General features: G+C 30.9%; 1 protein-coding gene across 1 annotated transcript in view; it reads left to right on the forward strand.

The window, feature by feature from the left end:
• The first annotated feature begins 206 nt into the window (after positions 1–206).
• LOC129221876 (nose resistant to fluoxetine protein 6-like) overlaps positions 207–15,558 on the forward strand; it is a 39,059-nt gene continuing 23,707 nt past the window's right edge. The window contains exons 1-5 of the mRNA XM_054856243.1: positions 207–366; positions 11,130–11,226; positions 11,304–11,406; positions 13,227–13,525; positions 15,047–15,217. Of these exons, the coding sequence (XP_054712218.1) occupies positions 232–366; positions 11,130–11,226; positions 11,304–11,406; positions 13,227–13,525; positions 15,047–15,217 (805 nt within the window). The 5' untranslated portion in view covers positions 207–231. The remainder of the gene's footprint in view (positions 367–11,129; positions 11,227–11,303; positions 11,407–13,226; positions 13,526–15,046; positions 15,218–15,558) is intronic.

The following is a 15,558-nucleotide window of genomic DNA, read 5'->3' on the forward strand; positions in this document are numbered from 1 at the left end:
ATTCAAATTATTAATTTTAATGACAAAAATGGTTGCAGCTAAGTAATTATCTAGAAAACAACCAAGGATTTTATTTCAGGTATTATATATGTATACATATATATTTTCTTTTGGTTACCTATGATTTATGCAAATTTAAATGCTCTTAAAGTTGGTTTTATTTTTGCAATGAATTTTTATAATAAATTTTTTGTAGTGTTGGACTCTGATGGAAAACTTAGCAGTGGAATTATGAGAGGTGGATTAATTTGGCCTGGACATTTTCATGAGTGCCATGATGTTTATGCACCAATGGATAAGGATGGACATGGAAATTTTTATGGAAAATATTGTGCAACAACTTGGAATTTAAATATAGGAGGAAAAGTATGTTTTTTTTCTTAGTTTGTTACATTTATTGTGATTACTTTATTAGAACTGATTTGAAGTTTTTCAGTTTAGGAATTCTTTGAACACATTGTTTTAAATATTATATTTCACTAATTTTTACCTGTTTCCAGAGAAATTATGCATTGAGTTCATGAGTCAGAGCTGTCCTAATTTTCCTAAACTTCCTAATTTTTAAAAATGCGTACTAAATATCCTAAAATTTTCATTCCTTTATGCTGCATTTTTTGGCACAACTAGATAAAGTTCTACTTAAGTAGTTCAGATGTTTCATGTTTCTCTTGTGCAACTTCATGTGGTAGAAATCACTTGTCTGTCAAGAAACTGCGCATGGTATGATCGGTGGATTTGATACCAGCATCTCAGCGGGAATGGTAGTCATGAAAACTCAAATTTTTATTTAGTAGCCAGTACTCATTTAATACTTTTTAGTCACTGTTGTTTTGACACTTAACCTAGACTTTTTTGTGAAAAAACAAAGGTAAGGCTATATATACAGGAGCGGACTGGTCCGGTCCACTAGTCGGGGATCCCTGACAGGGCCAACTGCTTGGGGGGGGGGGCAACTTAAGTAGTTGACCCTTTCTTATCAAGCAAATTTTTTTAAAAGAATTATTTAAGTTCTTGCCCTTCAAATTCAAGTCCAAGTTGTAACGGAAAAAGTTCATAGAACTGAAATTGATACTGTATATCAGTGGTGCCCATCCTTTTTACTTCCTTTTACAAAAAAGGAAATATTGTATTCACGAACAAATTTTCACTCAAAAATTGACCTTAATTTCCATTTTGCTCACCCCCGAATGAATGTTAAATTTTTTTTCCGACTCGACCACACGTGGATAAGTGCCTAAGAATGTATAGACACGTGAAATATCCATAATGATGATTCCCAAGTTAATTACAACGAATTTTCTCGTGACGTCTGTATGTAGGTATGTAGGTACGTGCGTATGTATGTTGCATAACTCAAGAACGGTAAGTCCTAGAAAGTTGAAATTTGGTACGTAGACTCCTAGTGGGGTCTAGTTTTGCACCTCCCCTTTTGGTTGCATTCAGGTGTTTCTAAAGGAGTCTTTTGCCTCTTTTGGGGGAAATCATTGTTAATTTTGGTGTAAACTCAAGTGGTGTTATAATTTGGTAGGCACTTGGCAATATATCGCCAGTCTTTTGGTCGCCAAGTTCTGTCTCCAACTTGGAGATTTTTTTTTTTAAATTTGTTTCAGTTTGGCCACTGTTGGTGATACAGGGTTCGTACGGGTCATGGAAATCCTGGAAATTCATGGAAAAACCATTAGCAAATTTCAGACCTGGAAAAGTCATGGAAAATTGACATTTTTTTTCCAAGTCATGGAAATTTATTTGAAGTCATGGAAAAATGTCCTGGCCAAAGAGAACGTAACGGTAGCTAAAAGAGCATTAGAAATCTTGAGTGATTTAACAGCATTGCACATAAAAGCTATTAAAACTGGAAAATTGAACGATCCCAAAAACAAGTCTGAATTTTGAAATCTCATTGTATCCACTTCTGTAGCAGTCGCTCATCTTTTTTTACAATGTTATTTTACCACTTGGAACATTACTCATTTTTAATTTACCATTATTTTCAGTACTTATATATTCTGTAGAATCAAACTTGCACATTTTTGATTTCGTCAACTCAAAAAATGCGTTTCAATTGCATCCAAGTTTTCCATCACTTGTAAAAACTTTATTATTAAACTTATCATAGTTTATCTTAAATTGTTGAAGATTTCAGAAAATGAAGATCTTTAGTCAGGTATTGGGATACAGAAATAGGGGAATTCTAGTACACTCTGAAACAGTAGTACCCAACATGCGGCTCGCAAAACTAATCCCTGCTACTCACTGCTATGTTCAATGTCAAGAATCAAACACAATGTTCTGGAATTTCTGAACTTATTAATTTATATGCATTTAAAAATGTGCAAATGAGTTAACAAGTAGTTATGAATCAGAAAATGTATTCACTACCAAAAGTTTTTTTAAAACAAATATCTGGTTTAGAAACATGAATTTACTAAAGAATGTGTCTTTTCTTTAAAAAACGAAAATACTGTCAGATTATGTGCATGGTTAAATGCGCAGTTGACATTAAAAGGCAACTTTTGAACAAATCTTATTGAAACTTAGTAATAACTCATTCAACCTTTGTCCCATTCATTATCATTCTGCCTGTTAATAAAGTTAAGAGATATTTAATAATCGTTATATTCCATTCACTGTATTTTTATTTTGCTTTGAGATTTTAAATTTATGAAATGAAGACAAATAAGACTAGTTTTTTAGGTGTACACTGATAATTTTGTAATTACAAGTGCTTTGATGAGGTAGTTGCACTCACGTAGGAGTTTTGCTTATGCTTTTTTTCTGAAAATTGGCAAATTTGATATTAAATAGTACTATTCCCTTCTTGTAACAAGGTCATGAAAAATTTTATGAAGTCATGAAAAAGTCTTGGAAAAGTCATGGAATTTTTTTCATCCAAGTAGAGTATGAACCCTGTATTTAAAGAGTAAACTATTGAATCACATTAAAATTGCCAGCAATGGGGAAATACCATAAAATTGGAGTAAAAGCAAGTCATGTGATGGACAAATCAGCTCGTTTAGGTGTAGTTCATCGTCAGTCCCATTTTTAGTTTACTTTCCCGTGCAAATAAAGTAAATAAAACAATTTAGAAAAAATTAGCAAATAAAAGTGCAAAGAGAAGCTTTCCTTTTGCATATCCCAAACAGCAGAAAAAAGCAATAAATTCATTAATAATTTTAAAATCAAAAGTTTTTTTTCTTCCTTTTACGAAGTAAAAGAAGTATTGTGTTTACGAAAAAATTTTAACCCAAAAATAGGCCTTGATTTCCATTTTGCTCTCCCCTGAATGAATGTTGAGTTCTTTTTTTCAACCCGACCACACGTGGATATATGTCTAAGGACGTATAGACACCCAAAATATCCATTTTGACGATCCCCGAATTACGATGAGTTTTCTCATGACGTCTATATGTACTTATGTATGTGCGTATGTGTGTATGTGCCTCGCATTACTCAAAAGCTGTATGTCCTAGAAAGTTGAAATTTGGTATGTAGACTAGTGGGGTGTAGTTGTGCACCTTTCCCTTTTGGTTGCATTTGGATGTTCCTAAGGGATTCTTTTATACCTTTTTTTTGGGGGGGGGGGATCATTGTTAATATCAATGCAAACTGAAGTGGTATAATTTTGCAAAAACTTGGCGACATATCGGCAAGCTTTTAGTCGCCAAGTTTTTTTGCCAACTTGGCGACAAAAAGCTTGGCATGTTTTCTTTTTTTTAAAATTTGGTTTTATTTTGACCACTGTTGGCGATATTTAGAGAGTTAATCATTAATCACATTAAAATGTCCAATATTGGAAAATTAATCTGTATAAAACTTTTTGTGCTTCAGTTCGCAACAAACTTGGGGCAAAAATATTTAAAGCGTTTCTTTGCTTACTCCAAGGCACTACTATTATCATTAAATTGGCGTAAAAGGAAGTCATGTGATGCACACATCAGCTCATTTAGTTTTACCTTTTGACACAAGAGGTATATCGCGGGCCAGAACAAATATAAAATTTATTTTTTCGAAATAGAATGGGAAAACAAGAAAAATGAAAGATTATTACAAACCAAAACTTGCGTCCATTATTATTACTGCATTCTTATTTTATTGATATGGACTTTGGATCTGTCTTTTACAAACCAATAGGAGCCTACGTTATAAGGCCTTCAGTTTTGAAAATTAACTAAAGAGATCCCACATACTTAACACTGTGAGTACTTTAACGTATAAGCACTCGTAACCTTTCACTATGTAGCCAAAAATTGCATTTTTAAATCTTTAATGACAAAAAGCTCTGGTGACATACTGACTTTTCTACGTCCTCAAAAATAGCCTAAATAAGGTTTTCAATCTTGAAAAAGCACCTCTGAACCTTTTAATACCCATAGATTTTATGATTAAAGATTCAAGAAGCCCGAACCTTGCACCCCTTATGTTTCCTGTAATTTCCAAAAGAAGCCTAAAGTCCCGTTTTTAGAACGTCAAATTTGAAAAACTTCGGAAAAGTGTCTCCTGGCGCTAATTTTGGTAGCGTCAAGGGTTTCTCCTAAAGTCACCAGCAATAGTTTACAATTGAGAACTTTGATATAAGAAACAGAAAAATCCAAATGTTTCTTTTTTTTTAAATTCATTTTTGCGTTGGGACTGATGTTCTGATTGATGCAAGGTAGTATGTAATTATTTTTAAAATATTGAAAAGATTTCTGATGTTTACCTTTAAAACTAATGCTAAAAACATTCAAATATATTCTAATCAAATTCTTGTGGATAAGTGATTGAAATGATTGAGTGACGTTTTAAGGACAAGCTTGTGTGAATCTTTACTTTTCGAAAAAAATTTTGTTTTTGTGAAGTTTTATTGAAGCTTTTAAGGAGCAAGGAAGGTTGATTAAGTCAAGGGTCAAAGGTTAGCTTAAAAGCTAAAGGGCACGGCGCCCTCCTAAAATATCTTGGGGGAAACACCTCCCCATTGCCTTGTAATGTTTCCACACATATTAGAAGATTTTGTTTTAAAATTTTCAGTTTCGAAAAATTCCGAAGAAGAGTCCCTATAAAAACTAAATGTGGTTTAAAATTGGGCCGGTCAGTGCCAGATTAAGCCAGCGCTAGGCCTGTAGCAAATGTTACCCAGGGGCCCTCGTTTTTGAACAATGATTAACAATAGTGGATTTTGAGAGGCTTCCTGTATGGAGATGAGGGATGTACTCTGACAATCTAAAAGAAAGGGGGTCCAGGGACCTAGTCCCAGAAATTTTTTTATATTTCAGTTCTAAAATGGCAATTCAATAAACTTGAGATGGCATTAAGGTTCGGTTCCTTATTTGGAGATTTTTCGAAACTGAAGTCAAAACAGTGTGATTCAACCCCATCTTAGGTAAGGTTGGAAGAAATCGGGTTCATAGCAACTCTCCCCAGTCGATTTTTCACTTCCTAAATGAAATTGTTGATGGTTTTAAATGATGTGGGTGAAAAGGATAGGAAGGGCTGTTCAAGGAGAATTTTGGAAAAAATTTAGAATTAATAAGTCTAAAAACAGCTTTTTAAATCAAAAGTTTTCAAAATTATAGACTTTAAAAGTGTAATTTTGTACGATCTTTGGTGATTTTGGGGCGAGGAGGGGGATGGGGTGGTTCAAAAGCATTCCTCTGGAGATTTTTCGAAATTGCAGTGTTGAAAACATGATCATAGGTCCTAGCTGGTAAAAAACGGTATGGGATGAGGTTCAGGAGCTTTCCCCGGCAGCCCAATAGATTTTAGAAGTTGAAATTCTTGAAATAAATTTTAAATGATTGCAAACAATGTTGGAGGGGAACGGGTACTTTCCTTAGGGATTTTTTTGAAATTATAGTCACAAATATGCAATTGTATTCCAACTTGATGACATTATAGAGAGAGGATTCATCCATGGAAATTTTTCGAAATGGAAGTGCCCGAAAATAATTTTAGTGATTTTTCGATTGTGTTAGGCAATCTTCTCCCTGAATAATGCAGTTTTAGACTAACTTTGGTGATTCAAAAGAAATGAATAAGGTTCAAGACTTAATTCCTTTCCCTTTCTATGCTGCGCTTATCTTTGATTTATCTTCAATACAAATAATGTGGGAAACTCTGTCCCACTCTTTGTTTCAAAAACATTTAATTGTTTAGGACTTTCATTAAGAAATTTTCAATTTCCACCTTAATATTGTTATTTATTTGAGATACAAACGTCAGAGGCTCTTAGTAGACCTTTTTTAACATTATAGGCTAAAGTGGTACTTTGCATGAACACTTTTTCCACTTTATTTAATTTTAAATACCCTGATCCCTGAATCTCATGATAGGTTTTTGTTTTAATTTTATTTTATACCTTCAAAAATTGAGTACTACTGGTGCGACTTTTCATTAGAATATTTTAAATATATTTCTCTCCCTATTGAAATTTGTGTGCAGTCTGAAACACCTTTTGCATCCCATATATTTTCCACAATTTGCTATGCTATTTTATTTAAAAAACAAAAAAACAAAACTAAACAAAACAAAAAATATATATATATATAAATTAGTTGGAGGTCTGCAAAGGACTGACCATGCTAACACCTAAGGCCTCTGACTTTAATGGAGCCCCATACTCGATCAAAACCTGAATATATGAAAGTTTGACATGTAATCATGAAACAATTCTTATCACTAAATTAAATATGCATATACAGTGGCTCCCAAAAGTGTTCGTACACCTTGAAATTTTGTAGTAAAACCAAAATAACGCAAAACTGAATTCGAATATGAAATCCAATTTTTTTTCACACCATTCTTATGCCATTCTGAATAAAACCCAGTAGTTTTTTTCAAAATATTGCCAGATTTTATTTTTGAAATTTGTCAAAAAACTAAGAGACCGAGAAAAGATACGCCACAAAAGTCATCGTACACTGAAATATTTTCAAATAAATTCATAATTAAAATTATCATATGTGGTTTTTTTTATTATTTTTGCATTGTAATGATACTATAAAGTCATTTACCTTTAATTTTTTGTGTATTTATTCCCTAATATTCTGCTTATTATTTTAAAATTGCAGGTATGCGTAGAAAACAACAAACACGATTTGAAATTTGATTTTTTTCTCTCACAATAGCCATAAATTGGTTTGAAATGTCTCTAAATTGGTCAATTTATACCATTTTATAATGAAGTGCTTGATAAAATGCTTTAAAGACAAGAATTGGATCGAAAATAAGGTAAGAAAAGGTCAACTGGCAAAGTTAACAAAGCGTGATCAGAGGTTTACAGTTAAAAAATACATGAAAAATACCCATTTCAGAGCTGAAAAAGTTTCTGCAGAATTGAATGAAACATTTTACGTTTAATTTTTGCCTAAAATTGTTCGCCAAGGTTTCTGATTAGCTGGATTAAATGGGATCTCTTCCCGTAGAAATTTTCTTGTTCGTGCGAAAAACAATAAGCTTATGCTTTCCGTCGTAAAATCAATGATAAATCAGCTCAAAACGTTTTGGAACGACGTCTTACTTATAGATGAAAATAAATTAAACATTTTGGGTTAAATTGTTGTATAATTGTAAATGGAAGAAAAAAATGAGGAATTTAATCTTAAGAACTTAGTTAGATCAGTTAATCAGGAGGGTGAAGGTGTTCTTGTGTGAGGGTGCATCTCAGCAACAGGACTTGGAAATTTGAAATTTTTTGGTGAAATAATGAATTATGCTGTTCATTTAAATATTTTAAAAAACAATTTTAAACTATTAGCCCAAAATTTGGTTATCGGAAACAACTTTGTTTTTAATCAAGATAAGGATAAGAAGCACACTTTTGCGTTTAGTGCCTCAAAATTTGCCCTTAAGCTTAGAAATATCTCCTCAATAGCCAGATTTAAATTTAATGAACATATTTGGAGATATGTGGTGGCTAGATTATGAAAATACACCATTGAAACGAAAAGCGAACTAGAAATAGTAAGACTAGTAGTGCGGCTGAACACTTACTCAGAAATTGCACAAAAAAAGAAAGAAAAAACAATGAAATCTATTCCCAGACGTTTAAAAGCTGTTGTTGTTGCTGCATGATATTCTGCTAAATAATAACTTAGTGAAAAGTTAGATTTTTTCCTTATTTTTTGACATTTTTGCAAAGTGTACAAAGACTTTTGTGAGATAAAATTTCCAGCACTTTTTGGTTTTTGATTTTTAAAAAATTAAGTTTTAATGTTTTATTAAAAATTTTCATGCAGTTTTGTTAAAAATAGATCATAGATCTTATAATAAAATACCTATTCCGAAATATTAATTCTAACCAATGGATAAGGTCCTATTTCATTGAAAGTCGTAGGTGTACGAACACTTTTGGGAGCCACTGTATATATATATATATATATATATATATATATATATATATATATATATATATATATATATATATATATATTTTAAATTTGCCATAGGTCAAATCTATAGCTGCAGCTATTACTGAAATGCAGTTTGACTATTACTAACATGTGCGAAAGTCAAATCGTTATGCATTTGTTGAGATAACGTACTTTATGTTCAAAATAGTAACCTCTTTCAGAACAAACGACCTTATCTGATAAAAATATTTGATTTTTTATTTTAAAACCGTCATTATAGTTGCCTCAGGCCCCAGATTGACTTTAGCAGCACAGAGTCGTATTTTAGTCACAAATGTTTATCCTCAAGAGGTCAACTATTAATGGGAAAAATTGTTAAATAAAGCTGAAAGAAATGTTTTGCAAGAAGGTAAAGTGGTTTTAGTTGAAATCTAATTGACCAAACTTCATTCAAAATACGGTCAAGTAATTTGCCTCTGAAGCCTAGATATGGGTAAAAAGATATGGAGCTAATTAAGCCAGTGACTGTTCTCAATCTTTGTCAGTTTGATTGCTGTTACCGTCTCCAAAATACGCAAGAAACCCCTTCCCCCTTTCTAGCATTGATGATAGTGGTCGGGATGGTATTTTCCAGTATAAGTTAGGAGTTTGCGCTTCAATGAAAAAACACAAGATTTTTCATTTTCTTGAACATTTGTTTGGAGTGAGAGAAAAGTTCTTCAGGTAAAAGTACGGGAAAACAGTTTAATTTTTTTCTGAATTTTTTCTCATGGCACGGGGCCCCCAGAAATGCAGGGCCCATAGCATTTGCAGTGTCTGCTCTATGGCTAATCCGGCCCTGGGTTGAGTAGACTTCAGTTTTGAAGTTCTTCCAAATAAGATCCTCTAACCTCCTTCTCTCTCTAACGTGACCAACGTTTTTTGATAGTTCAACATAACGTCGAAACATTTTCACAAAGAGCCCCCAATCCTTCCCTGTTCCATTAATTTTATCAAGGGTAGCCTAAAATTGCATTTCTAAAACTTCATATTTTGGAGGCTTTCTGGGAAGAGCCTCCGACATTCTACTGTAAACAAAAACAAAATAAAATAGACTTCAGTTTTGAAAAAAAAAAAAAAAAAAAAAAAATGTGGAGGAACCCCTTTTTTTCTTTCTCTTTTAACAATACCAAAAATTGTAAAATTGTGGTTTTTGGCATCAATTTTGAAAATATGGCTTGGAAGGGAACAAGAACCCATTTTCCAAATTCTTTTCTCCTTAATCCTATATAGATCAATAGATTTTGAAAATTTTCTGGGGAAATATGTCTGATTCCTCCCTTTCCTCATGTCCTTATACTGCCAGAGAAAAGAAGCCTTAAGATCTGCCTTTTACGACTTGTAACCATTAGTATCCTTCTTTCAAGGTACATAAAAAATGTGTCAGTGTTAACTTTATTTTACGTTTCACAATTTTTTCTTTTTTCTTTTTTTTTGACTTTAAAACTCGATTTAGAAACTTAAGGGAAAATATGAACTAGCGGTAAAATAATGTCTTTGTTTGACCTTGGAAGAATCAAGATCCGGCACTGTTGAATTTAACTTTTTTAATTTACAGAGGTGGGCCAAAATAGTCTTTTGCTGTCTGGGCCAAAGTCAGCCAGTCGCCCCTATAAATATATTTATACTAAAACCATGACGTGTAGAAATGTATTGGCATATAAGACCTGTCGCTGCATAAAAAAATGGAAAAGGAAAGTTTTGAAATAAATATTGCTTAAAAAAATAATAAAAATAAAATATTTGGACATAAATTTAAAAGACAATTTAACAAAGAAAAAAAAATTAATCTAGTGAAAAACTTGAAAGTTTAAATTCAAATCGTAAACTATACACTGTAGTACAAATGTGCAGTGAACACATAGAAACAGTGAAAACAAAGAAGCCACTTGTTTTATTCAAAGTACTAGCTGTGTCGCCCGGCTTTGCACGGTTTACTTTGAAAATAAAAGTTATGTCAAGTAATGCATGTTTAACAATCAGGCTTCAATTCAAAAAAAAAAAAAAAAAAAAAACTGTAATGTTTCCCTTCAAAATAATCATTCTTAAAAAAAAAAAGGCAAATCAAAAATTCCCAAATAAATTAAATGCAACCATCCATAAGTATAACTAAAATCCTTGATTACCTTCTGCTGGCAAAAGGAAAAAAAAATAGGAAGATAAATCGCCGAATAATAATCCCTAGGAGAAAAATTTGTTTAATCACGGTCGAGGAAAAAAAAAGTGGCAACCTTCTGAATGGTTTTATTCATGCCTATATGTAAACAGGCGTTGGTTCAATTTTGGCAAAAATCGCACTCTGATTTTTTTTTAATATTTTGCACGAATAGTAGAAAGTTTTATAAAAATATGTGTTGTATCAATCACAGTATATTGATTCTATATCAATTTTTGTCTATTTATGAAATGCTTAAAAATGTGCGTAAATTTTCTAATTTCTTATGTTGTTTACTTTAGATTTTTTCGAATCATTTATCTTTAAGTTGTCTGTACTATGTAATGTAGAATGTTTTTATACTGTTTAAAATAGTTCTGTACTAGTAAAATATTTTGTAAAAAATAAAATTTTTTTTTAGTAGTTTTGCTGTAAGTTTTTGTATTTTTTAAAAAATCCTCTTGAATGTGTGAAAGTAGAACACTTTGCAACCTGCCAATTTTATCTTGAACTGGTTATTTATTTACATGAAAATGACATAATTTCTCATTTTTAAACATATTTTGTTATTATCTTTAAGTTTCTAATGATGTTCTGTTTGATTTTAGTATAAAGAATTACCTTTATCTGTTGGGCTTTGTGTTCCTGAATCCTGCTCGGAGAAAGGAATCCAAACTGCACTCATCAATATCACTCATATATTAGGTTTGTATTCTTTGTTAGTTTTTGCACTATTTAACCATATTTTTCTGTGTGATTTTTATTGCAACCTAAATTTTCAGAGCGTTTTCCTGTATTGAAGGAACACAAGGATCTCCTAAATCTAACTGATGTTTCTTGCAAGCTCAGAACGAAAACTTTAGATACTCGTAGTATAATATTTATGTAAGTTGATGTTCATGTTTGATACTTTACTTTTAAAGTCTGCATTTCCAGTACTTTAAATCTGATTTTTAACTTTTCCAATTCTGAAGCTCTTGCTAACAGTAGTAAATTCCAAATGGAGAAAAATTTAAGTAAACGAAACTTTCATTTTTGTTTTTTCATGTTAATCAATTCACAGTCAAAGATTACATGCTAGAAATAAGAAAATGGTCTTGATTGTTTTGTGAATTTTATTCATTCAACAAGTGTGGGAAATGTAACTACAGTGAAGCACCGGTTATACGTTTTGGAAGGGACTGCATGCAAAAAGCGATTAAATGAAAAAATGTATAATAGATCAAACTTAATATGTATTGGACTCTGCAATTACCAATTTTGAAAATGTATAGATGATAAAAACGTTTAAAAAAGAAACGTATAAATGGTGCTTCACTGTGATTTCGTTCAATGAAAAAGAGAAATTTATGTCTCTTGTCTGTTATAAGCATTTGGAATAGTTATCTGAAAGCAGCTGTTACTGGCATGGAAGCGAATAGTTTTAAAAGAGCTCTTGATCTTTATTGGAGATAGATAAATTAACTAGGACAAACTTAGCTTTGCTCAGAGCCGGTTGTTCGTTGTCACTTTTGTATTTATTTCTAGACTATTAAACGTTTTCACCACTGCAAGTTCTTTTGTAGAATAAAAGACAATTCACAAACCAATCAAATTAGGGTAAATTTAATTCAAGGGTGTTGTGATCTGAAATTTCCTAAAATTTCTAAAATTTTAAGCTGGCAACACATTTTAAAACAGAAAAATTATTGCAGAAGAAAAAGAAGCTTTTAAAATGTGTTTTTTCTCCCAATGATTTTTGTACACATATTTGACAAATTGTTACGGGGGGCTAGTTTTAGAAAATTTCACACAGTCTTCAGAAAATTTTTCTTGAGTCAACTATCATGCCTATATTAAATTACTAAATACTATATTAATATATTTTTACAATATATTAAAAAACACAAATGGAATCTCATTGAAAACAAATATTGATCTTGCTTTTATAGCTACTGTCTTTAAAGAACACCTAAAGAGTGCCTTCAAAATGTTACCACAAGAAAAAAAAAGTGCATCATAGGTTCTAAAATGAAATTCTATCATTGTTTTAAAAAGTAGTTAAAACAACTAGGCTGAATAATCTTGGTTTTTGAAAGTTTGCTACATTCTCATAAATCAGCTTAGTTGAGTTACTGGCTTAGTGATCCACCAGTCAGTATTTTTTAAAAAATGATAAGAAAATTAGACTCACGTTTTCCATAATGTTTGCCATGGTTGCTTTATTCTCAAGTTAGTTAATGTCTCAAAGTGACTAAAATTATTACAATGTAAAATTAAAAATGGCTGAAATATTTTTTTAAATTTTGCTCAGTAAGATAATTGTAGGTTCAATTATTTGAAAATCAGAATTACCATGTTTTTGAAGAAATGTGATAAAATAATTTAAAACTGCCACATTAAATAGAATGTTTTTCTAGATTTAGAACTTTTATAGTGAGTATTATAGCTATGAAAATCAAGTAAAGTGTATGTGCTTTCATCACATGAGGAATATTAAAAAAAAAAAAAAATAGTATAAATTGTTTTCCATGCTTTCTATAGCTGGCATCAGGAATTCTTTTTTTCCGACTGTAGCTGTGATTGTTTTATTTTTATCCAAAAATTTGCTTTTTTGTATTTGAAGTGTTTACTTAAAACTTCTTTTTGATTTTTTAAAATGTTTTAGCATTATTAAAAATATAAGTTGAACATTTCATTAAAAAAACTTCTCTATTTTATTCCAGAACCTTTGTGTCAGGATTTATTCTATTAGTTGTTGTTGGAAGTGGAGTAACCATTGTAGACCACTGGAAGAAAAAATTGAGACATCCTAGTCAAAGCCGTCAGATAAATATTTCAACTGCTGATGAAGCATCTGATATCAATCGAAGAAATTCACTTTCTCCCAGTATCAATAAAAATACTGAAGTAAAATATTCGGCAGAAACCGTTTTTAAGAATGAAGTTACTCTTGATAAATCACCTTTAACCGAAAATATGGAAGCAGAGCAGGAAATTTTTAAGTCAATTCCCAAAAAACAAGGTTTGAAATTTTTCCGTGCATGTATTTAATTTGAAACTTTAAAAAAGTAGTAAATGTTAAACAATTTTGAAAATGTTAATATGTAGTGAATAGTACCAATGATAAATCTTCTATTTTAATTAAATATAAAAAAAAATCTTTCTACTAAATTATTTATAAAAAAAATCGTGTACTGAAATTTGTTTTCAGTTAACAAAACTTAATGTTTGGTTGTAAATGGCCTACAATAGGTATTGAAAGTTACACAATGCTGTTAAGTATTATCATTTTCATCTTGAAAAATAGTAATAGTGTCACTAAAAATGGGTAGCAGCATATTCGTGCTAGCAACTAGATTCATTAATGTATGTAAGCATTTTTCCCCCTTTTTTTTAGTGGTATACATATATAACTTGTACTTTTTAGCTCTTTATTGTCTTTTTTGTTTGCAAATTATAATTATTTTGAACTCATTTAACTCTAGTTTGAAAAATAAATAAAAAATAAATTAATGCAGTATAACTTCGATTTAACGATACCCGATTTAAATTTCCTCAATTTATAGATACATTTTACTGGTCTGGATTTCATTGCATTGAATGTCTTATGTTCCTCGATTTAATGATATCCTTGATTTAAGGATAACTTTTTCCACTCCCTTGACAATCGTTAAATTGGGGTTATACGGTATAAATAAAATAAAATAAAATAAAATAAATAAAATCCTAAAAAATAGATTCTTGTAAAACAAAGAGGTTTTAAAAAATGCATACTGATGTATGCTAAACATATGTGAGTTTTGTACAATATTGACAACTTTTTTTTTCATAAATTAAAGAGTAGAAAAATTATTTCATAATCTTGCCCAGAGACAAGCAGTACAAAAGATTCTTGTTAGATTGTTAGAGCAGAGTCTTCAAAGCTTTTCTGATTTGGGAAGCCCTTTAAATAAGTAGAATATTCTCATGGCACCCCCAGTCTATCTCTGTTACACATACGTATATATAGTTGAACTTGGCTACTACAAAAATCCAAAAAAACATGAATATGTCTATTAGTCCTTATTCATAACAACCTAAAAAATGATCATTTATTATAGGAAACTTCCTAAATGAATGGAGGTTTTAGTATCTTATTGAGCCATCTCTAGTATGGATACATGAGAAGATACAGGTGACCTATGAGGTACAAAAGGTCTCTTACGATGTCCTATGTCATCTTGTAACACAGTTACTGTAAACAAGACTGTCAGACATGTAGGCTATCCAGCTTACTATCCCAAGTGATCCCTGTTATGCTCGATGTGGGGTGAATCCGGGTATTGAGCTGGTCAGATTAGTTCTTGTGTACACACTGCTTTTTAAAATTGTTATTTACATATTTATGAAAGTTAAGTAATTGTATAAAAATCTGACTCCTATTAATTTTGATTTGGCAAAATCATTGCAAACATGTGAAAATTTAAATGTAATTCACTTTTTCTGAAGGTTTTCAATTGATTTTCACTATTTTATGCCAAATAACTTTCTGTTTTCTTTTTAGATTCTGTTTGGAAACGAGTTTTGCTTTGCTTTTCTGCTTTAACTAATGGACAGAAAATTCTGAATACTGATGTTACTGAGGGTCAATTATTAACTGTACATGGTGTTAGATTTTTGAGTCTGACTTGGGTGATTTTGGGACACACATACATTATGTCGATTCATATTATTGGTAAATATTGATACAAAAAATCTATATTAAGTTAGTTGAAACAAGTCCTAATGTTTATTATTAAATATGTTTGTATGTTTTCATATTTATACTATAGCTTTTTAAGTTCTAATTTTAAAAGTTTATTATGAAGAGTTAGAGTATTTATGGTAATTGCTTTTAGCAGATATCATAAAAGTGAAGAATCCAAAAATTTCAAAGTTTTTCAACTCTTCAAGTTTTGAATTGTATGTACTTGAGCTTAATGGTTAAACTTAATAGAGGAAAATTTTTGCCTGACTTTTTTTTTTGGCTAAAATAAGTTGTTTTCTGTATTTATATTTGCTGAATTGTATGCATTA

This window comes from Uloborus diversus, chromosome 5, assembly GCF_026930045.1.
Source record: "Uloborus diversus isolate 005 chromosome 5, Udiv.v.3.1, whole genome shotgun sequence".
Lineage (NCBI taxonomy): Eukaryota > Metazoa > Arthropoda > Arachnida > Araneae > Uloboridae > Uloborus > Uloborus diversus.